General features: G+C 41.0%; 1 protein-coding gene across 1 annotated transcript; it reads left to right on the top strand.

Moving 5' to 3' along the window:
- Nucleotides 1-692: 692 nt before the first annotated feature.
- Nucleotides 693-22432, top strand: LOC148337452 (stereocilin). The gene is made up of 29 exons (XM_088296444.1): nt 693-765; nt 864-1967; nt 3593-3617; nt 3721-4261; nt 5428-6315; nt 6385-6447; nt 8626-8751; nt 9000-9166; nt 9254-9440; nt 9821-9936; nt 10956-11088; nt 11191-11373; nt 12001-12039; nt 12121-12297; nt 12474-12623; nt 12879-12937; nt 13616-13739; nt 13874-13956; nt 14052-14181; nt 14898-15103; nt 16146-16236; nt 16565-16736; nt 17146-17309; nt 18541-18696; nt 18779-18921; nt 20109-20257; nt 20474-20571; nt 21437-21584; nt 22275-22432. The coding sequence occupies exons 1-29, from the start codon at nt 693-695 to the stop codon at nt 22361-22363; spliced, it is 5784 nt and encodes a 1927-aa protein (XP_088152570.1). The 3' UTR covers nt 22364-22432.
- The last annotated feature ends 1037 nt before the right edge of the window (nt 22433-23469 follow it).

Below are 23469 nucleotides of genomic sequence, written 5' to 3'. Positions count from 1 at the left end.
CACGTTGCAAACGAGAATGACCAGATTTCTGCTCTAACGACCAAATAAAGTATTAATTAACTTGATTTATTAATAAACATTATTTATTAATTATTATCATACAATTATTAATTAATAATTAACGATCTGCTATTCTCCACCTACAGTCCATTGAGGGAAGTGCAGGCACTTTTTTTGTTCCTACTTTAAAGCACTGACTTTAATTATTAACCATTTAAGAAGAATATTTATGAGCAGCCTGTCTCGCATTTTTGTCAAGTCTCGGCATCCACGTCGTAAGTTTCGTGAGGACGTTGCTCCAATGTCAAATATTTCAATTGGTGTCAGCAAGTCATGGCAGCTCGCTGAAAGAGATTTACAGTCGATGGCACGTTTCGAGACCCAATAATCCTGCTTTGCAAAATGTAAATCAGAAAAGATTTTCGGAGGTGACCCAGCAATATGAGGTGCCTCTACCGCCAATTATAGTCCGACTGCCGCTTCACGCTTTATTAGCCATGCAGTGCAAGTGTAAGGCGACGTGGCAAGCAGCCAATAAGGTTTAATCTCCTCCTCCTTTAACATCTCAGGTTCATCCTTTCAGCGAAAGTCAACAGAATTGCATTGTTTTCCCAAAATCGATCGGAATTCATCAAGCGGAGTGATCAATTTCTCAGCGGAATGAATTGAAGACTGCAGACAAAAGGCCTGGCATGGCTACTCTTCGATTTACAAGCCTCCTAGTTTGCGCTCTTTTACTAGGACAAGGATCCTCTGAGAAAACAGGTTAGTGCATCGTCAATAGAACTAAAATGTGTCTTTTATTCCCACATTCATCTAATCAGCAGTTCTTTGTCTCGTTTTCCAACATGCTCATCATTCAGCAAGGGGTCGAGAACAGCAACGAGATGTCACTCTCAAGGAGCTCCTATCCAAATTAAGTCAAGAAGGTGCTCGGGATCCACAAAAGAGCTCACAGGAAACCAGCAAGGATGCACTTCTGCACCCTTGGGTGACGAGCATCCTGGGGGGGCTTCAAACACTGAGTGGACTACTTCCTGGTTCGAACCTGGCTTCACTAAACCCGCCGCCTATTGATCGTGGTCATCTCTCTGGCTTCCTCTACAACATCTCTCAGTACCTCCAAGATGTAAGCGCAGGACTGGAGGAGGCGCCTTTGGATTTGGATGACCAACAGCTGTGGGAGAAGGTGCTCTATTTTTTTCTCCAATCTGAAGGCAGTGCCGGCCGAGTCCCGCCTCGACCCAGCATCCAAGTGAAGGACTGGTTTCTGTCCCTGAGAGGCAGCCCGCACTGGGACTGGCTTCTGGGGCTGCTGCAGAGCCTCACCACGCTCCTGCAGCGGCAGCCTCACAAGCCCATTCTGACTTTGCTGTCGCAGAACTGGAGGACGGTGAGCGCGGTGCTGGAGGCCGCATTCCAGGCGCTGATTAGCGGGACGTACGGACAGGCCAGCGCTGGCCTGCAGGGCTTCATTTGCGCGCTGAAAGGTCACGCCGACTGCCCTTTCGGCGTCAGCTGGCTTCAGTATTTGCTCCGCTTCGTGGAAACGCAAAGCTGGAAGCCCGTGGTCAATTTGCACCCGGCGGGGGCTGACGCTGAACACAGGAGAGGTTCGACTGGACGTATTAAGCCCTTCAGTTTACCGCCTGAACTCATGAAGCAGGACGCATTGCTCCAAAATCATTTTCGGGATGACACAAGCACAACGCCGGATGATCCGGATTCGACGCAAAATGTATTCCTGCAAGCTCTGACGCGCTCAAGTGGAGGTCATTCGGCACAGGAAAATCTCGCTCTCGTGCAAAGTTTGGATCGACTCCGAATGGGCCTTCTGCACAGTGTGGGCAGTTCAGTTTATGGTAACTTGAGGAAGAAAGTGTCGCGAGTTACCATGGCGATGCTTGATGATGTCGACAATGTGGTGGACGCGTCCCAGCCCAGTAGAAGCGGACAATGCTCCGTTGGTGAGTGTGTAGGGCAGTTGAGATTAGCGCTAAGCGGCCGTAGTTTTGGTTTTTCATTGAGAAATACGGTGCTCAACACATACAATATAGATTTATTTGAAAACCTTGACTCCCTTTGCACACCGCTCCATAAAAACTTGCCAAACTGCTGGTTCTACAAAATTGCGCTTGGAAAATTATTTTTATCTTCGCATTTATGTTGAAAACTGTCTAAAGTCTTATAAGAACCTTTAAATGAATTACTCGTCACATTGTTAAACCAGCTTCTCAAAAGTTTTATTAATTTTACACAATTTATGCATTCTTAACTAAATAAAAAAAAAACACTAGAGCTGCAACAGTACTGTGCAAAAATAAAAAAAATGAATAAAAAAACAAAACAGCTGAAGATAATTGTAAAATAAGAAATAATTAAATAAGAAACTCAAGGGCTCAAATCTTATGCTGATTTGAACGCCAAGAAATAAAAAATATTTGTAAGGCCGATTTAAAAAAATAAATAAATTTTAAAAAATGGACCGTGAACGGGCTTGTCTAATGTGCATTGGGAGGTTGTTCCAAAGTTTGGGGCCAGCGACAGAAAAAGCCTGTAGCCCTTCCGCTCAGACTTTGGTATCTTGCCCATTTTTTTTTTTTCTTTGCAATGATTTAGTAGCAAAAATTCGAGATAAGAAAATTGCACGGTGGCAGTGGATTCAACTCACTGCACAACAAGCTGCCCTTTGTCAGACAGAAAACAATTCTTCCAAAAAAGAGACTTGAAGCCATTTAATTTCCAATCCTAATTCAAGTTTGCTTTTAGACTAAACATGGAACAGCAAAAAATTGCATGTTTTGTATTTAAAACGACCACATAACTTTGTATTTAAGTCCACTAGCTTAATGCTAATGCTAATCGGTCGTCGAAGGGCTAACAAATGGCATCTCACTGAGGTTTTATAACACTTTAAACAATGGATATTTGAACACAAATGTTGAAGAAAATATACTAGTACTGACAGGCATATATTGTTTATCCTCTGCAAAAAAAAAACCCGACTGCTAACACTATAGTATTAACGTAACATTAGCATACTATTTAATTATGTTTTTGCCAACAATATTTTAGAGAACCATTTGACTATTAAAAAATATATAAAACATTTTTTATAATTTTTTTTTTGTGGGAGGAAAAGGTTGGAACGGATTACTGGTATTTCCATTTACTTCCATGTGGAAAGTTGATCTGAGATGCGAATTTTTCAAGTTACAAAAGTGTTGACAAGATAAATAATTTTTGTGGGGACTAAGGAAGAACATACTCTTGAATTAACTTTCATATAACTTCAGTGATTTAAAAAATCTAGGTACATTTGACAAAAAAAATGTCTCACACTGCTTTAGGTCAACCTAGTCACTTGAGTATCCTTTGTGGATTTAGCAAATCGCTTTGCCCTTTCTTTGTTATCAGCAATATTATATCAAGGGGGATTTGCGGGATTTGCTGGCGGATCTGTCGTGTCGCATCAGATATGGTGGGGTGTGTGCGTGTGTGTGTGTGTGTTTGTGTGTGTGTGTGTGTTCTGGGTGTCTAGTTGCTTTTTCCAACTCACACTCATGATATTTGTTTTCATGTCTCTTTTAAGGTGACCTGAGGCAGTTAATCTTATGGTAAGATCATGGAAACAGTATACGTTATTTTCCCATTGCCAGCAAATTGTCTGTAAACCTGAGTGAGATAACTCATCGTTCTCATGTATTTGTGCAAATGTAGGGGTATCAGACATAATGTGACCTGGAACACGCAAGCTTTGGGTGTTAGCACCCAAGGTCTACCAAGTTCACTCCCGTTCCTGTCCTGCCCCTCAAGTGATGAAAATAGGTTCGGACAAACACCTCCCCAATTAACTCCGAAATCCTCCGCTGGCGATCCAATCAATCCAAAAGGCTTTCATGATCAGCGCAATCAGCCTCAGACAAGAAGTGAGAGTGACCTACAAAAAGAAATGGAGTACTCAACCACTGCAGAAATTCTGGAGGCGGCATGTAATGAATCCATTCCGGGACTGAGTGGCGTCTCCAACTTCACGGTTTTCCTCTATTGTAAACTTTTGGATCGGGAGAACGGCTCAGTGAGTCCTGCTGATGGTGGAATGGGTCTGGACCTGCACGCCACATGCTCGGATGCGGCTTGGTACCTGTCTGCGGCTGAGGAGGACTTCCTGTGGGTTCATGTGTGCATTGAGTTCTTTGCATCTGAATTCAACAGCACCGTTTGTGCCAATTCCACTTTCTGGCAGCTCGGAGCACATCAGGTGAGGCAAATTTGATTTGATGATTGACGTCAATGTACTCCCACTGTAATATAAAATGAAAACCTGGCCACTCTTTGAAATGACCATATCCTTTGTCAGTGGTTGAGTCCACATCACATGGTTTTTGGACGCCATGTTGTGAACCACTACGACTATTTTTGTAGTTTAGGCATTTTAGTGCACTTCATATTAAATTCCATTGAATTAGTTGGTGGGAAAAAAAAAAAGGGAAATTTTTCGTTTGATTTTCAGATTTTTATTATTGCGGCAGGGGTCAGTCGCCACCCCCTGTGATTTACAGAGGAACACTGGATAATAAAAGCACTTTCAACTAGTGATAGGCCGATTATCGGGGCCGATATTTGGCATTTGGCCGATAATCTGTATTGGCGTTTCTATTTAACTTTAAGGCCAAAAAATTTAAAGCTGGTTTGTTTTGGCTCGCTGCAGCACACTTCTCTCTCTCTCTCTCTCTCTCTCTGCTGTGCTCGTGGCCCTGCCGGCAGAAGCAGACTGGCCCTCCCACAGCACCATCTGATTGGTTCCTTGCGCTGTGGGTAGCAGCCAATCAGCACTAGGCCGCCTGTTTGCTTTTTCACCTCGAGTCACACACACCACAAGAAAAAAAGGAAAACAGACTTTGCTGAAATTTTAACAAATGTCAGTCTACAACAACTCACAACTAATAGAAAACTTTTTGCCGTTGTAAACTTTGAAGCGATGTTTGTTTTCATTGAACTTCAAGGAATGCAGCTGAGCCTTGGAGCTCCGAGCACTTTTTGTTCGACTTTTGAAATTAAGTTTTATATTTTCTAAGATCTAAAAAAAAAAAGCTTTAAAGGCGTCTAAACTAAGTCAAATTTCTGAGTTTTTATTTTTCCAAATTTTGACGCCATTTTACCCCTTTTTTCAACCAATCAATATCGGCTTGCCATATCGGTTTTCGGCCTCCACGACTACTAATAATCGGTATCGGCCCTGGAAAAAAGTATATCGGTCTATCACTACTTTCAACATAGCATGTCTGCCACATTTTTGTCACGTGTCTCTGTGGGGAATTTGCGTACACGGCACGCACACACACAGTGCACTGGTGTAGCGATGCTCATTTTGCAATCCTTAATGGGGGCTAAATATTTACAAACAGTATTTTCCCTCATTCCCAGGCTACGAGTACACTCAACTCTAATGCATTTAACCAGACAAGCATAAAGCAGTTGTGTGCGCACCTGTCGAGCAGTACAACCGGAAGCCCAGCGCCCGAGCAAGGCTGTCTAGCTCCGTTCGGCAGCAGGTTGGTGAGTGCCAAGGCTTTCCGGCGTTGCTTCCTACCCGACAGTTCAGCCCTCATCTCATCTTTGTGCGGGAGAGAACCCCCAGATTCCCAGCGCTCCTTCCCAGAGGGCAGCTGGGCCGCGACGTACTGCTTTCGACAACACAACCTCTCCCGTGTCAATGCCACGGAGGAGACTTGCGAGTACAAGGAGTGGGCTGTGCAGACATTCCTCAATGTGACCGTGCTGGAAGCGTGTGGACGGACACGCGGACTGAGAGAGCACATGTGCTTGAACGCATCGCTCTACCGTCAGCTCGTGAAGTCGATGCCCAGCTTGTATGACGTGTGTGCTGATCTGCAAGCAGAGATGGAGGACGGCAAGTGCTTGCTTCAGAGGTTTTTCGACATGCTCCCGGCCCAATATGAGTTCGACACATCCCAGCTGTGCGTGAACCCGGCCCCTTTGATGTTGGATGTTTTACACAAGCTCAGCATGTGTCAGGTTGAAGGAGGGGAGAACCAATGGTTTTTTGTGACGCTCGGCTATGTGTTGAGAGTGCTGGACTTCATGGTCGGCCTCGATTCGGGACTGGATGAAGGGGAGGGAGAGGCCAGGCAAGGTTTGTATCAGGCCATTCTTCTTTCCCGTCTCCTTGACAACGCGTCCTGGAGCGCGATGCAGCCGGAGGCCTCCAGCAGCGTCCTTCACACCGTGGGAGTCTTCCTCCGTCGGGAGCAGAACATGAGCCTCAAGGAGGACCTCCTGAGTTGTTTCAGTGTAAGACAACACACACACGGTCTCTGCTAGGAGGCTTAATTAACTTGTTTTTTTTCTTTTGCTTTCCAGCCTGTCTTGTGGGACCTCATTGAGCAGGACAACAACTCTTCAGCTCTAAGGGTTCTGTTGCAGGTACAGTGAGGCTTAAGTATCTACAGTTGGTGAGAAAGTGGTTCCTAACCATCTAAGAGTGCTTTGAAATAGTGATGGGAAAATGAAGCTTCAAATTTGCTTCATGAACCAGCTGTTGTATTTTTTAATCCTGTAGATGGCACTGTTGCTTTAAATAAAGGGTTTAAAAAAACAACTAGTCAGTGTGCTTTCAGCCCAATGTTGAACCAAGAGTGCCATCTACTGGAGTCCAAAAATACTACAACTGGTTCATGAAGCAGATTTGAAGCTTTATTTACCCATCACTACTGTGAAACATCATCAGGAGTGCTACTGGAAGTTAAACCATTTCACTTAATTGGTGAAATTTATATAAAAAAAAAATTATATATATATATATATATATATATATATATATATATTTATAAAACTTATAAGATGGCGGCACGGTGGACGACTGGTTTGCACGCTGGCCTCACATTGAAATTTGCATGTTCTCCCTGCCCGTTCCTGCGTGGGTTTCCTCCGGGTACTCCGGTTTCCTCCCACATACCAAAAACATGCGCAGGTTGATTGAACACTCTAAATTGCCGCTAGGTATGAATGTGAGCGCAAATGGTTGTTTGTCTCTGTGTGCAATCAGTTCAAGGTGTCCCCCGCCTACTGCCCGAAGACAGCTGGGATCGGCTCCAGCACCCTCTGAGACCCTTGTGAGGAGAAGCGGTACAGATAATGGATGGATGGTGCAAAAATATTTTTTTAGGCTTTAAATCACGTGTCTTACTTTATTTATCAATGCCAGCGACACGCTTGTCAGGCAGAACAATTAATTGCTCATCCACTAGATGGCAGTACGTCCAATTAGTCTGTATATGCATCCATTCCCATTCATACAACACAACGACTCATGGCTTCCTGGGAGTTTATTAACTTTGTGTTTAATTTAACAGGGCCAAGTTTCACAACTAGTAAGTAAATGTGTTTGTTGTTTAAGTATATTGAGTCGATTTCATCGTTACTTCAATAGATTAGACATTGGTGCCTTGAGATATAAGAGTCCCAAAGTTTTTCCAAGCTACGAGTTGTCATTCAGATGATGTTTTGCTGTGATGTGGGCAAAAACCTGAGAAATTTGAGCACTGAATGGTACACGTGAGCTCAACTCAACTCGTTTCATAACAAGCAACAGTTTGCCAGATTGTGAACAATTATTCAAAAAAAAAAAAAAAAGAGAAGCTTAATGCTGTTTAATGCCACTCTCATTTCAGGATCAGAATAGTTTTATTGTCATTATACCACAGGGTGCAAGAAAATGGAAACGACATAACCCGTTTGAGATATTTGAGAAAAACAATGACCAACAGGGGGATACAGAACGGTAGTCTGCTGGGTTGCCTTTTATGGCGTGCCGCTTTCACAGATGAGGAAAAAAAATATAAGGGAGGAAAGGATTATTAAATAAAACAACAGCATCAACTAGGCTGAGCTCCTGTCAGGGGAGCAGTGAGCACCGCATCGATTTGGAAAAAATTACAGTCCAACCTGCAGTAGATGTGTGCTCTCAAACGAAACATAAAACAAAGATATTCACACACTAATGATGCAGCAACACACAAAGACAGACAATTTAACAGTTGTCACAGGCATGTTCTTTCTTTTTTATGAAAATGGTCGAACATTACTGGCACATCTACGGCTTAATGAGACAGCTGTGAAACACTTCCTGGATTGGGCCTGTTGACTATTATACTGCCCCTGGTGGCCAAATTGCTCGCACCAGAAGGAGCAGCAATTACTTAAACATGATGCACAACCGTGTTCGCTCTCTACAGTTTATAATTCAAAACTATATCATTAATATTATGTTTTCATGAAGTACAATATTTTAACGTTATTTGTCTTATTAAAAAAAACATGATTTTTGTTTTGTTTTTTGGGGCAAAAGCTGGAGTGGATAAAAGTCATTTCTATTCATTTTAATGGGGAAAGCGTTGTCATGGTAATAATTGATGCCGCTACTGAAAAAGGTTTGTAACTGTTTTTAGTTGCCACAAGATGGCGACAAAGCGGTAAAATAATCAGACGTTACGTGTGACGTTATGGTTTGGTGGCGCTAGTTTAAAAAAAAGTAGGTTGGTCCATTTGGAAACGCCGCTACTCACAAAGCTTTACATTTTCATTTATTGTTCCATTTTCCAGGAATACCTCCAAATGCCGGAAAATAGCATTCGCACTCTGGTGATGGCTGCTGAAAAAGATGCCGTCAAGAGGTTCCTCTCTCATATGCATCAATGCTGGGATAACCTGCAAGTCGAAACCAGCCGGGTTGGTTGGAACGAGACTAAAACTATCTTGTGGCTCCTCATTTTTTTTCTCCTGATAAAGGAGTTCTGAATTTATTATTTTTTTTTTTTATGGTTAGCCATTCCTTTGATGGGAAAAGTACAGTTCTGTCTGACATACCTAACAGATGTTGTCATGTGATATGTGCAATCAACTGCGAATGTATAACAGATGATGTGTTTGAACCAACATCTGTTTTTGTCCTGTTAATCTTTTTCCCCCGATCTCAGGCGTCCAAAAAAGAGCTGCAGGCCATGGAAACAATGACTGCTGCTTTTATCCACAAATTCCCCCGAGTGACCCCAGAACTCTTGGTGGACCTGTCCCAGTTCCTCCCGTTCATGTCTGTCTCCGACATCATGAGCTTCCCGGCCGCCGTCATTGTGAATGACAGCGTGTGAGTTGCTGACCAGTAAAAAAATAAAATAAAAAATAGAACGCAGGCAACAGTGTCCTGACAGTCGACGTTTGACTTTGTTCGAAGGTTGGCTGCCATCCGCCACCACAGCTCAGAGATGAAATCGTCGCAGAAAAAGGCATTTATAAAACGTCTTCTACAGTCAAATGCGGTGGGTGATGTCCCCGCCTGGCCAGCGTACTTCCTCAGCTCCATCCTCCCGCTTCTGCCTTACCTTCCCGTCAGTCGTTTTCAGCAGCTGACATCACAACAGGTCGTCGCAAAAAAATTTTTTCATCCTCATTTGAAACTGTGAACCCTTTCTTTTCTTGGGGGACAGGGAAAATACGTGAGCATTTTCGGCAACAGAGACTCCCCATGCTTCGCTTTCTCGCCACATGTACATCAAATTTGACATGTAGTTGAGTGGTATTGTATAAAACAGGTGACTCACATTTTGAATCGCCACTAAAGCAATATTTTTTAAATGACATAGCTTTGACCTTAACACAACAACCGTGAAGGCGTGAGTTTGGCTGAGAGTAGATATTCCGCAAACGGGCGAATTTGCAAATGCTGAACTGCCAACAAGTGGGGGGTTCACTTTAGTCATTTCACGCTAAATAATATTCTCACGGCTGTTATCTCATTTAGCTTACCCCTCTGGTGGAGTTGCTGGGCAACAGCAGCCTGGATGGGGTGAGAGGACGCCATGTTGTTCGGACCATTTTCACCAAGAACAACAATGTCACTGTTGATAACATATCCAGGTGGGACAGTTCCATTTTTGTGTATTTCAATGCTTACAGAAATAACTAAAGTCCTGTAATTTTTTTTGCATTTCTTGCTGACTGCTAAGTTGGTCCGTCCATGATCACAGTGGCGGGCTGTGCATTTCACACCTGGGCCTTCAGTGGAGTCCTACTTTGTCCTACTTGAATAAATCCCCCTCATAATACCATCATTTATGACACAACAGAAAGACTTACATACTACTGAGTGTTGGACAACCAGCTTCTCTTGAAAGGTCCATCTTGAAAATGCCCTCGCAAGTGTATCTGCAATTTTATCCACACTTTTCCCTCCTTCAGCCATTGTGGTTTAAAAAAAACAAGAATATATTTTACATTTTCAAACGGTCGTCAGTTACGACTTTCCGGCGTGTTGTTTCCGCATAGCACTGCCCCCTCATGAGTGAATATCCAATCACAAAACGCGTTCATCACCATCAGCGTAAGGCCAGCGAGAAGGCCCACTGTTACCAATTTGCGATCTGATTGGCGATTACAACGGTCTTTCAAATCTGAAAGTCCATTGACGATGACAGAACAGATGCCCGCACGGTTGTATCTGAAGGCCTCGGAAAGAATAGTGCGCGCTTTTGGTATTGTGAAATCTGCCTAGCAACACGAGCTAGCGGAATTATGATTGGATAAAAACTCGCACCTAAAAATACAACACTCGGATATAATATGACATTAATGTGACGAATATGATCATTTCTTTTGGGGATTATGTTCGGTTTATGAAGGCCTAGAAGGCCTTGACCGCCCACCACTGCATAATCATGACGACAATCACAGTAGTGGAATGACTTTGTCTTAATACTAACACTTTTTCCACTACTTGTGCTTACTAGTATGCAATTCTAGTAAACTACTATGTTGCACTATAACACTGCTAGGCTATAAAGCATGCGTCATGCACTAGTATTTTCCCCTCACTAGTAACAAACCATTTTCACACTACTATGCTGAGGATGAGAAATGGCTCCAATGTTGTTTTGCAGGCTTGGTGTCCTATCGTGTTACTTGGATCCACTTGACTTGCAGTCATTTCTTTTGGACTCGGCTCTATGGGCCACTCTCCAGAGGCAGCTGGTCAAGTGTGTGTCCAAGGGCTTCATCAGTGCTCGTGGCAGGGTGAGACACATTTGTTCCCATCATAAACCCTTCCTTGAACTGTGATGACAATCGGTCATGTATGTTGTCTCTTGTGTCTGACTAACTGTTCTACTTGGACAGCTTTCGACCTGGTTGGTCCCAGCAATGCGGACGTTGAATGCCAGCAGCTTGGCTCCCGCAGAGCTGGCTGGCCTCAATGCTCTCCTCCCACAGCTCGGCGCGTCCTTCTTACTATCGCTTCCTTCACAGCAGCTTCTGGAGGTCCTTTCCACACCGGGAATTGACAGATATTCCCCAGCACAGGTCAGAAGGACGGTTACGCATTGTCGAATGCGAGGGTGTTCAAACTTTTTCCGTTGACTTCTGCATACGGACAAATGAAAGGATATAGAGGCTGTTCTTTGCCTTCGGTTAATAAAATATGATGTAAACAGTCCATGTAGGTAAAAAATATGAAGAAAATATTCTTGTGCACCCCCAACTCTTTGCTGTGACTATAAATAGGATCATTTGCATATAAAATTGATTTCAGTACACCTCTGCAGGAAGTAACACTGCCACCTACTGTTGTGGATGTGAAAGTACACTTTATTCTCATACGGCAAAAAATAATAATAATTCTAATAAAATTACAATTATTATGTTATATTTTTTATTGAAACTGTCACACAGGCATGTGTTTGTTTAATATGTTTATTATTTTGGGTGACATTTACAATGGTGTAATAACAATTGATACAGCTCTTGTATTGGATCTTGGTCTATTATTTAGGTGAACCAGAGATGATGCTAAGTCAAATTAAATGACATTAAAGAAAAAAAAAAAAGTCCAATAATTCAATGTTACTTTTTCTAAGCAAAACTAGCTTGATATAAAAGTCTCACATAACTACTAAAAGTAACTGAGCCACTTTTTTCCCCCCTCCACAGGCTTTTCAAATGTTGTCCAAGATTTCAAAAGACACCAATGTAAGTTAAAATTTGGACAAATACGTTGGCCGAATATAGGTCAGCCTCGCACTCACCTCAATGTGTGTGTCTTCCTGGCAGCTCACAGTGGAAAAGCTGTGCCGACTGAAGCCGTTACACTCTGGTCTCTCTCCTGCTGTGCTCAGCAGCCTCCACTGGTCTGCGTTCAATGAAACTGCCCACTGTCAGTGTTGGAGAAGCATGCTAACCGGGCTGAAGCCTGGCCATGAAGCAATGCTATACGATGCAATGCAGGAGGTGATGGGGCTAATTTCTCTGATTTATTAATTTCATGTGAAATTCAATTGTCCGCATTTCCACATAATGATTTGGTTTTAAGCTTCTTTTGTAATCACACTCGGAAAAGGAGACACTTTGATACGTAACAAATTAAATAAACAACGATGACCTTCAATCAAGTTTTCTTTTATTAGGCTTTCCAAAAAGACTCACCCAACATCACTCAACATGTAAATTGTCTCCTGCCATTCATGCCTCTGAGGAAGCTGACAGAGGCCCTGAAGCGGGAAGGCGTCCAGAGAGACATAAGATTCTACCGACACATCAACTGGTCGCCACAACAGGTGCACGTTTCACCTTTTCCCATTAGCGTGACAACAATAAGGTGTCAGGATCTTACGCGAATGAAGAAAAAGCCAACTTTTGATCACCATTGCTTCCCTTATATATTCCCATATGTATATATTTATATATATATATATATATATATATATATATATATATATATATATATATATATATATTACTTTATTATATTATTATTTTTTTGGGCTAACGTCACAATTATCATGTTATTTATTTTTTTCTTGTCTGTACAGGCTCAGCTTTTGTTTAAATGGATACGCAACTCAAAAAACATCACCATCAAGATGGTGAGGTAAGTCTCATATGTTGCAACAGGAAAGTTAAGCTAATTCACTACACTTCATGAGCAATCTAAGAACATCCGGAACAACAGTGTTGAACTGTTCTGGATTACATTACATTTGATCACTCTTGTTTTCTGAGTTTGGTCATGTGATTTTTAAATGCTGAGCCGTGATGTCATTTTCAGTTGACAGCTAGTGGCAAACTGCCCGCCTCTGAGATGGATGAAAACAGGTGGATTTTGCTGCTTAATTCATAATCCATAATTCAAATATGAATCAGAATAATATGTTCAGACTCATAGGGCCTCATAGAACACATTATTGTTAATAAAATTTTTGATTTGACTTCCCCTTTAAATTCACATGCGGTAGCTATCTTTGTTGGATGCATAGTTTGACAGTAAACTTCAACTTGGAGAGTTAAAAAAAAAAAAATGCTTCAAGCATCTTTTTTGAAGAATTGTTCTCTATCCACCAAACTGCTGCTTGTTGTGAATTGAGTTGAGTTGAGTTCACAATATGATTTAATGTGGTAGGAAACTCCAACATTCCAGGAAATTGCAATGTCCCTTCACTGGTCAGCTATTTTTAGAAGAGGCACACAGGTGACTCATGATCGTTGAGGTCATCAACATGGTGTCCGGCATCCCGAATTTGTTTTTATCTATCGACTTGTTTGTTTGTAGAGACCTGGGCCAGGTTGCAGTTGGAATGACATGTGACTTTTTGAGGCTTTGGAGCAACGACACTGATTTTGCAGAGTTGCTTCAGTTTGTCACTTTGTTACCAGGAAACCTCAGACCGGCTCTGGTGAGAAGTTAATGTCCCAAAAAGTGTTGACTCACACTGTTTTGCAGTTTAATTACTTTCAGATTTGCACTCAAGTGTCTCCAGAAATGTCTTTAGATCTAAGCTTTTTTTCTTTTTTTTTTTAATATGACAAGCGGAAATGTATCATAGAGGAAGTGAGAAAACATCCCAGACTTGATGTCAGCACTTTAAGCCCCTCGTTTTCTTCAACATTACCGCAAGTATCTCCTTTTTTGGAATGTAAATGGATTCTTAATATAAATCATTTACAGTACAGACAACAACTTATTCTTCTGCTGTGTTCCCTCCTAGAGTGACAATGATAGAGGACCTTTCCAACACATCCCTCAGGGCTGTTTTGGACCATGTTCAGGCGCACTTCACTGATTTCCTCCAACTACCACATTACAAGCAGACAAATATGGCAGAAAAGGCTGTAAGTGTTCGTATTAATAGTTTGTCAAACATTTTTATCGTTGGCGTTCACAATTTTGAATGTACGTAGCAATGATGGTCTGAGAGCACATATCCAGTTTCAACAAAATAACAGCGCTAACAATACGACGCTCACGTTAGCATTGTAAGCAAACTTACGTTAGCAACAGTTGCTAACCTTGCTAGCATTGACTCGTTCATAATGGATTGCGTCAATAACGCCGATGATGATGGCGCCTTCCATCTTAAATTGTATTTATTGAGCGTACCCTCTTACATTTTCTGTTGGCGCACCAGCCCGAAGTAGTGACCAAGGAAGTCCTTTTCCGTCTAAAGGTGTTTCCATGTGCGATTAGAGAGCGGAAGTAGACGAGTCGCTTTGATTGCCGCCGAATGAAGTCTGCTGTGTGTGTTTGCGCCCAGCACCTTTTTTTAAATTTATCTCCATTGGCATGTGTGCGTCCCTGAAGTTACCAATACCCGCTCTAATTCGTATCCGACCGTGGCTCGCTCTGCTCGACAAGAACGACGAAACCTTCACTAAAATCCCCCGCATTGCATTTTATCTAAAGGTCATCGTTGATGTTATTGTGCGCATCAAAAGTTAAGACATGATTACTTATCAGCATCAAAATATGGTTAGGGACACATAAGAGCCATCTCTGATTAAAAGTTGCCGTTGAGCAGTGTAATTATTGTCTAACAGCATGTGGCGCTCTGCAGGGTTCTTCTTTCCTTAATGTGGGTGAGATTGATGGCCCCACTTTGGACTTTCTGGGTCCTCTCCTGCCTTTCTTGGATGCGGAAAGCTTGGCTCTGGTAGACAGAGGTGCTCTGGCTTTGCGGCTGGAGGAGATGAGGAGCTTCTGTCTTCCTAAAGAGGCCCTGAGCGACATCAGCGCCCTGCTCACAAAGAAAGACTTCATGGGGTAAATGAAGTGTTAAAAGGTCTTGACTACCATACGTCAAGAGATCATTTTAAAATAAATGCAACCATCCTAAGAAAATAATGTGAACCATCTCTTATTGACTTGAATATAAATGTAAACATTCATAAATGCAAATCTCACCGTTTTCTTCTACAACTAATTTTTTTTTTTGACTGGCCAGCCAATTACTGCTTTTGGTTAACATTTATATTCCGTGCTAATGTATTGCAAAGATTTCAAATATTGTTGTTTACCAACTAACACACTATCAACTAAAAAGTATGAATTTGAGAAAGGTCTCTTATTTCCTGAGCTAGATTAAGTCCATTAAATGCTTTCTAAAAATTATAATCTAACAAATGAATGCTTTTTACTTTATTGATTAAAAACATTAATCATCATTTAATATGGATAAAGCCCCGCCATCAGGGATTATGTTCCAGACAACCCTCGTAATACCCTGTTTAAATACTCCCTTGACATGTTTTATAGCTTTTATTTTTTTTAAATATTCCACCATCTAGTGGCTGGCAGTGGAATTACACCTGAATAAATATAAGGCAGAACAAAATTGCGTTATAAAACACATAAAATGTGCGAAATGGTTTGACAGTGAACCTGGAATATAAAACATTTAATCTTTTCCACCACTTTAATATTCACATCTTGCTGCTGATGAAAAGCATCATTCTGTCCTTCATCTTTATTGCCACTGGCAAGCTCATGTAGCTCTTGCTGTCATCGGTTATGCACTTTTGGTGTCACCGTGAAGAAGGTTACAACATTTGGTAGTTTTGACAAAAACTGTTTTTCTTTTGCCCTTTCCTCTTCATCGCTCCACTGGCATAACTACACTTTATTTTCCTCACAACGAGCCAACAACACAGAGATTTCATTTATTCAATTGCTCTTCAAAATGTGTTTTTTTTTCTTCTAAAATATTTAATATTACTTCTTTATCTCTTACAATAGTCCAGCATTCCAACATGTCTTGGTGTGACCTTGGTACCTTTTAAAAATACGAAATATGCATATTTTCTAGGGAACCCTCGAACTGGCAAGCTGGAGACGTTGAACTTTTGGGAAGGCTGCTGTTCTCCCTGTCAACAAAGCAGATCAACTCCATCCCAGTGGTGAGCGCCCATCAAAAATGTAGTGATGGGAAAATGAAGCTTCAAATTTGCTTCATGAACCAGTTGTTGTATTTTTCAGTCCTCTAGATGGCACTGTTGTTTTAAATAAAGGGTTTAAAAACTGGCAAGTCGGTGTGCTTTCAGCCCAATGTTGAACCGAGAGTGCCATCTACTGGAGTCCAAAAATACTACAAGTGGTTCATGAAGCAGATTTGAAGCTTCATTTACCCATCACTACAAAAATGACCAAGTATAGAGTAATTATACATTTAATTTTGTAACATGGCTGTCTAAGATGAGTGTTATTAAAAATTATCCCTCTTCTTAGAAAGTGTTGAATAAAGACACAGTGGAACAGGTTCTCGTGGCTCAAGAGCGCTGGGAGGACAGCGCGGTGGGCGTAGTCTGTTTAAAGTCGCTCATGGACCAACGTCGTCAAAAAGAGAAGACACGGAGTCTCATGAGAGGGATAGTAAAAGACCAAGGCAGTGGCGCAAAAGGTTCAATATTTTATTCTCTGCTCTTCGTGTCTTGAAGTGTGATTATGTACAACCCAATTTACTTTACAAGAACAACCTCGTTTAATTTTGTGGTTGTAGTTTGCAATGGACTAGTACTGAAACGTACCAGTGAAAGTCACTAAATGGTTCGCAGATTGTCCTTTTCCAAACAATTAACAAGCAGGAGCGCTGCAGTGTGTAAATCGGGTGACGCTCCAAGCTTGAATAATGCCGTGTGTGAGACTCCCACAGAGGTCTTACTGTTAAACATGACCACACCCATTTTTGGGTGAATACTAACTCGTGCTTTGATGTAATGGCAATTCATTTGAACCAAAAATGTAGAGAACACCGCAAAATTTGTCTCAGTGATTTTAATTCATGTCAATGGTGTGTCTTCTTCTATCAGTCCCTAGTTGTGCCGACATCAGAGGTACGTTCCCCTCCGCGTGGACATCATCTCAGTTGAGCCGCATGTCACAAGTCGACCTCAAAGAGTGTGTAGAAGTCTTCGGTCGGGATACTTCCTTAAGCTCCGAGCAGCGTCGGGCACTCTGGGTCAAACTTAGGCAGGTCAGTAGGAGCAAGGATAGGAAAAAAAAAGCATGACAAGTTCTTTCTTTTTTTTTTTTTTAATGTGATTTGACTTTGGATTTCTGGTAGATGGGTAAAATAAAACTCATCTGAATCCAACCTTTCGTACCAAATAAAAGTGATACAATGCTTTAGCTTTCCGACCCATTACATCTTTTAATGAGGAATATCTGCACACGCTAATGAGCTCCAATGCAAGTGCAAAAAGCATCCGTTTTGATTTGAGCTGGAATAATGTGGTTGCAGTTTGCAATATTGTAGACTTGCACTTCGTCTGATTTGTAGCCTTTAAGTGCAAGGAATCATTTTGAGTGACTTAAACCTAACCGTGTGGTTCCTGTCAGCCAGTTGCTACAATCATGTAATAATGTAAAGTTATAATTATGAATGATGAAAATGTATCTTATTCTGGTAGAGGATTGTTTTCAAAATAATGACACTGATTACAAATTTTTGTGGGTTCGAAGAGTAAAAAAATAACCCATTAATTTGAAACAAATTATAATAATTAACTCCATTCCATCCACCATTTAGTATTTAGTGGTGATCAATTTTCAAGCAGGACTAATGTTAATGCAAACTCACAATACGTGCGAGTCAGGAGGAAATGAGTGTGTGAACGACAGAAGGTCCAAAGTTTGGCATCATTTCACGTCCACATAAAAAAAAAGAAAAGAAAGGATTACGTTTGATTGTCGCGCAATAAGTGAAAATCCTCGCAGTACAAATAGTAATTGCATATATATAAAATTTTGTGGATAATAAATTTACCCGAGTCATGTTTTATAACATTTATGGCACTAAAACATATTTTTAACACAATTTTAAAATAATACAAACACCTTTAAACCCATAAAATATTGAGAGAGCGCAAGACCAATGGATAAATACATTGAAATATTGTACAAATAGTTTTAAAAAAAATAGAGTATCAATTGTAACAATAGTTACAAAAAAAATCTATTCAGCCGGGTTGCAAAAATTGAACCGCAGTATTGTGCGGTTTTACTGTTACTGCTCTCTTCGAGTGACTATCGGAACTCGCTCTCATTTTGGATCTGATTGCATTTTGCAGGTGTTCCTAAAGAGGTGTTGAGTGTGGCAGTGCACTTAGTCTCCATCACTGAGAGCCCAAAACAGTTCATGACATGACCGAAGGCTCTTGTGAGGTGTGTGATTGAACCATTTTGCTGTTCTTTGTCCACTGCAGACGTTTAGTCCAGTGAGTGAGCTTCGAACAGATGAGATTCTGGCTATCGGTTCTCTGGTGACTGAGATGACGGTCAGAGAACTGCACGACGCGCCTTTCACTGATCCGGCTGTTCTGGCCCATCTTGGGACACTGTCACCCTGGCGCGCGAAAAAGGTCAATTGAATTTCAACTGGAAGTTGATGCACAGTGACTTATGAGATATTGAATGTGTTGAATAATTCTTTTGACTTTTCAGATGAGAGCGGTAATTTCTGGCGTGATGCGCAAGTGCAACCTGAAAATCGAGCAGTTATCTGTTGTCGATCTGGTGACATTTGGCCATCTTATCTGTGGGTTGTATCCCTCAGAGATGAAAAGAATGAGCGCTTACAACCTCAGGTGAGTCAATTAATCAGGCTGTATTTCTCAAATTGGTGTAGGTCAAGCATTGTGGTCTGCTTCTAATTGCAAATCAAAGGGTAATATTTTTATTCACAGCTGTGATATGAACAAAAGTGAAAATGTTTTCATTATCTCATTCCCTGACGGCTGTTTGAAAGCATTTGAAGTGATTTTTCTGTTGTGGTACAATATAATCACTGGTAAAATTGGTTCTCTTCTTTTTCCACATGTGACTAATCAGCAGTAGAACATGGGTTGGTTTAACAAAAAACAAAAAAAAAAAGAAGACCAGTTTCTGACCAGAAACAGAGGACAAAACAAGCTTTGTGTCAAAAGTAATGATGATGGTGATTTTTTGTTGTTGTTGTTGTTGCTTTTTTACACCGCAAGCTAAAAAACAACTGCTTTGCTTGGGAAATGGATGCAAAACTATGAAAATTGACATGAGTCATGCTGACTCACCACATGGTTCGAGTTGAAAGTCTGCAACGTTTTTTTTCCATGACGTCGGCCAGTCACTCCATGTCATCTTTTATCACAAAAGCAACATAGTTTATACTTTAAATATACACATTCTTTTTTTCAGTGTGAGGTGGATTCGTTGGTCACGTTTCGCTTAATCGTTGCGACTCACTTATTTTCACCCCCTAATCTTTAACTTCGACTCAAAAGCTGTGCTGAATCTTACTACAACTGCAACGTTGCCATCTACAAGGACGTGTTAGTCATTTCAGTGATCACCTGAATTTCACAGGAAAACTGCGACACCCTTCCACAGCTTCCTGTTTGAAACTGTAATTGACGTATATATCCGTCACTGGCAGTAAATGGTTGGATTCCAATTGACGCATATAAACGTCCATGGCAGCGAATGAGTTAAGGATATTAAGGATATTCATTTTTGAAAGACTGAAGTGAGTGATAACAGCGGTAAAATAATTTTCTATCCACACTTGTTTCCTGATGTGTACCAATATGAAATGCTTGGTGAATGTAAGAAATAGCTTCCCATGTTGTTTGGAGCATACGTTAAAAATGTGGGCCAAAAGTTGTTCAGTTGCCACAACAACACACCACCAAACAGATGTAACTAGAAAGTGGGTGCAAACACATTGAAGCATTCTGTAAACATTTTGCATATGCTCAGAGGAGTAAATCCGGAACTTTTCTTCCTCAAACGGCAGCGTGGCGGTCCGGTTCCTGCGGGAAATGTCCTTGCCATGCACGGAACAGCTGATGGATGCTTTGACAAGTCGTTTGTCCAGACCTGAGGCCTTTGGTCCAGTCAGTGCTTGGGGATCTGAAGTTTTCACGGAAATTGGGACACTGGCAGGTACAGATGGATGGAATATCCCAAAGGATTTTTGGTTGCCAATGTTTTATTGTCCCACATCCAGAGTGAGGAAGGACAATCCTTGATGGTTTGGAACAATTTAAAAAAATAATCTCCTTGGACTTTGAGTGTCGAGCTGAAAAAGTTGTGAAAATCTCTATTTTGAGCTGCATTAATGATCTAACGACAATGTTTGTGAAACTTCTGTATGCTCAGCGGGCCTGGAAGACATTGTTTTGTCAGCTCTGACACAAGAACAAGTGGAAGGCATCACCACTGAAGCGATCACCCTGCTGTCGCCCAGAAAGATGGCAGTAAGTTCCGCCTTTGATTTCATGCGAGCAGTTTGTTAAGCAGATTGCACTGCATCTCAAGATTTTTTTTTTTTTTTGTGTTCGCTAAAATATTCCCTTTTAGCTCCATGATCGAGCAACTCACATTGATGACACAAAATCAGCTGGGGGTTTATACTTATAACGCTGAATAAAAATCTAGAAGACATTTTAGGAATTGCTTTCCTTTTTCTCTGTCCCTTTTCTCTCTGGCTTCCTCTCACTATCTTAAAAAAAACAAACAAAAAAAAAAAAAACATTGTAAGGTTGAACACAAGGTGTGGATGGATGGATGTAAATGATTTTCTTTATTGGATTACAGATTCATTTATTGTTTGTGTTTGTTAAAAAATAAAAGGGGAAAAGAACCTTCAGAAAAAAAATGTTTTGCAATATTGACGGGTGAAATTGCAAATGTATTTTCCGAACTACAAGGCGCACCCGTATATAAGCTGCAGCAACTCGTTTTTGAAAAAAAAAGAAAAAGACATAGAAGCCGCACCAGGCTATAAGCCGCAGTTTTCTATGTTGAAAAAAATGTGTAGTTTACAGAACGATTTTGTACTGTGAATGCACATAAAGGTCCATAAACAGATGGTTAAAAAGGTGCCTTTTAAAACTGCAACAACTTTGCTAATTAAAACAGAACAGACCTAAGAGAAAAAAAGTCATGATTTATTTTGCGTATTTTCTGAACTATAGAGCGCCCCTACTGGTGAAAGAAAAATCCACAGAAAAGCCGTGGTTTTGTGGATGGATTCTGTATTTGTATTCCTGTTGTAGCTTTGCAAAGAATTTCACATTATTGGGTTTTACTTTGACCTTGTGTTGGATGTGTGCTTGCCAGGTGGTGTTCAATGCCATTCAGCTGTCTTGGTTGAGTGCAGAGCAAGCATGGGCCATTACTGAGGACCAGTGGATCGAGCTGGACAATGAGCAGAGACAGGCTGTCAGACTCGCTCGTTATGAAGGCGATGTCCAGCTAGAGAGGAGAGGTTGGTACTGACACAACAATGCTGAAGGGGTTAAAAGGTTACTGCGGATGGACAAAGAAAAAAGTTGAATATTATAAATTCCAGTCACAACATAGCGAGCAAAGCACAAAGTCCAATTTAGTGGAAACAGGATCAATCACAATTTTCTCAAATCAGAAAATCGATACTTGACTATTTTAACAATTATATTACTCCTTAGTTGCTGCTTGATGTCCCAATTTTAGTTTTTACCAGCGAGAGAGTGAGAGAGAGAGGGAGGGAGAGAGAGAGAGAGAGAGAGAGAGAGAGAGAGAGAGAGAGAGAGAGAGAGAGAGAGAGAGAGAGAGAGAGAGAGAGAGAGAGAGAGAGAGAGAGAGAGAGAGAGAGAGAGAGAGAGAGAGAGAGAGAGAGAGAGAGAGAGAGAGAGAGAGAGAGAGAGAGAGAGAGAGAGAGAGAGAGAGAGAGAGAGAGATAATATTGTCTCGCGTTCCTTATAATAATATTAAATATATTTTTTTCAGGGATAAAACCTCAGCGTCATTTATTTAATGAACACTTGGGCCTACTACGCCCCTGCATTTTAATGTTGGTCACCATGGTGTAAAAAAATTGCTCATAATTTATTTGGAACGGTAATGTTCGTTTCTAAGCAACGCCTGAGATTCTTATGGTGCGAAGCCAACACTTTTGAATGTTCGTCTTCCTCCACAGGGAGAAACTCTGCTGCAGCAGGCCTGAACATAGACTGCTTTGCTTTAAGCTTTGTGGCTCAGAGTCTCTTGTTATGGCATCTCATCTAAAATGCATTATCGTATTTTATTCAAATTTGACCTCCCTTGTCATCCGCACATTTGTACGTAAAATAAACACTGTGAACCGTTTTATTGCTTCTGTGTGTTGATTCCTTTAGTTAACGATGTGTGAGATTCAGCCTCATTGAGTTTTCACAAAATGTAATTATTCAATATTTAATACTAATTTCTAGATCAATGGCTATTTGGAACAAATACAGCTTTGGTCCAAGTTGCAAATATGGTTACATAAATAAGAATGAATGTTTTGAGGATTAAAATGAAATGTTTTGATCAAGCGTTGCTTGATTATTCTCCGCTTTAATACAGTTTCCTGTGAGACTACTGCATATAAAAAGTCTACACACCCCTATTCAAATTACAGTTTTTTTGGGGGGGAATGTAATAAAAAAAAGTAGATTTAGATCCATTTCAGGTTATTTTCCCACCATTAATGTGATCTATAACCTGTGAAACAAAATTCATCATTTTTTTTTTCAGAGAGGAAGTAAAATTAACATGCTTTTTTTTTTTTTTAGTGTAAGTGTAATTGCACATCTTCTCCAGTAGTTAGCAGTGGCGCTCTCCTTGCCCATTGTATCAACTCTACGGCGTAGGTTTGTTTTGCAACGAAAAGGCTTATCATTTATAGTTATGGCGGAGAGTGGGCGGTGTGGGGGGGGGGGCGAAATTTTTTTTTTCTACTTGGCGGAACAGAAAATAATTGAGAAGCACTGTCTTACCCCCAGACAAAGTTCAGATGCTGTTTTGGCCTTCTCCAGACATTTTCTTTGTGTTCTAGCAGTCTAGAAGTCTGAATATGCTTTGATCTACGACGGACATTTGCAATATTTCAAACTATTCATAATTCCTTCCACCTTGTCTGAGGCCCCTAACAGCCTCTAAACATCATAATGCCATCACTATGAATTTTGTCCATAATAATTCCCTAAATAATGAAAGATCAGATAAAAGGAAAACAACAAAACCTAATCGAACAGCTGCCTTTTTTCCTGTTTAATCCGAGACACATTAAATGATGTCAGGTGTGTACTGACTTTGCATTTCAACATTCGTTTGCTGCCATCTTTCTCTGATGTAGGATTAATGTTGAC

This window comes from Idiotropiscis lumnitzeri, chromosome 5, assembly GCF_059441095.1.
Source record: "Idiotropiscis lumnitzeri isolate Australia: NSW breed Sydney's pygmy pipehorse chromosome 5, RoL_Ilum_1.0, whole genome shotgun sequence".
NCBI lineage: Eukaryota > Metazoa > Chordata > Actinopteri > Syngnathiformes > Syngnathidae > Idiotropiscis > Idiotropiscis lumnitzeri.
The sequence above is the reverse complement of the archived record's forward strand: the minus strand, read 5'-3'. Positions and strand labels throughout refer to the sequence as shown.

Coding starts and splice junctions, on each gene's coding strand:
- LOC148337452 (XM_088296444.1), top strand. CDS start 693: ATGGCTACTCTTCGATTTACAAGCCTCCTAGTTTGCGCTCTTTTACTA. Junction 6,448..8,625: donor CTCTAAGGGTTCTGTTGCAG/GTACAGTGAGGC, acceptor TCCATTTTCCAG/GAATACCTCCAAATGCCGGA. Junction 12,040..12,120: donor AGATTTCAAAAGACACCAAT/GTAAGTTAAAAT, acceptor TCTTCCTGGCAG/CTCACAGTGGAAAAGCTGTG.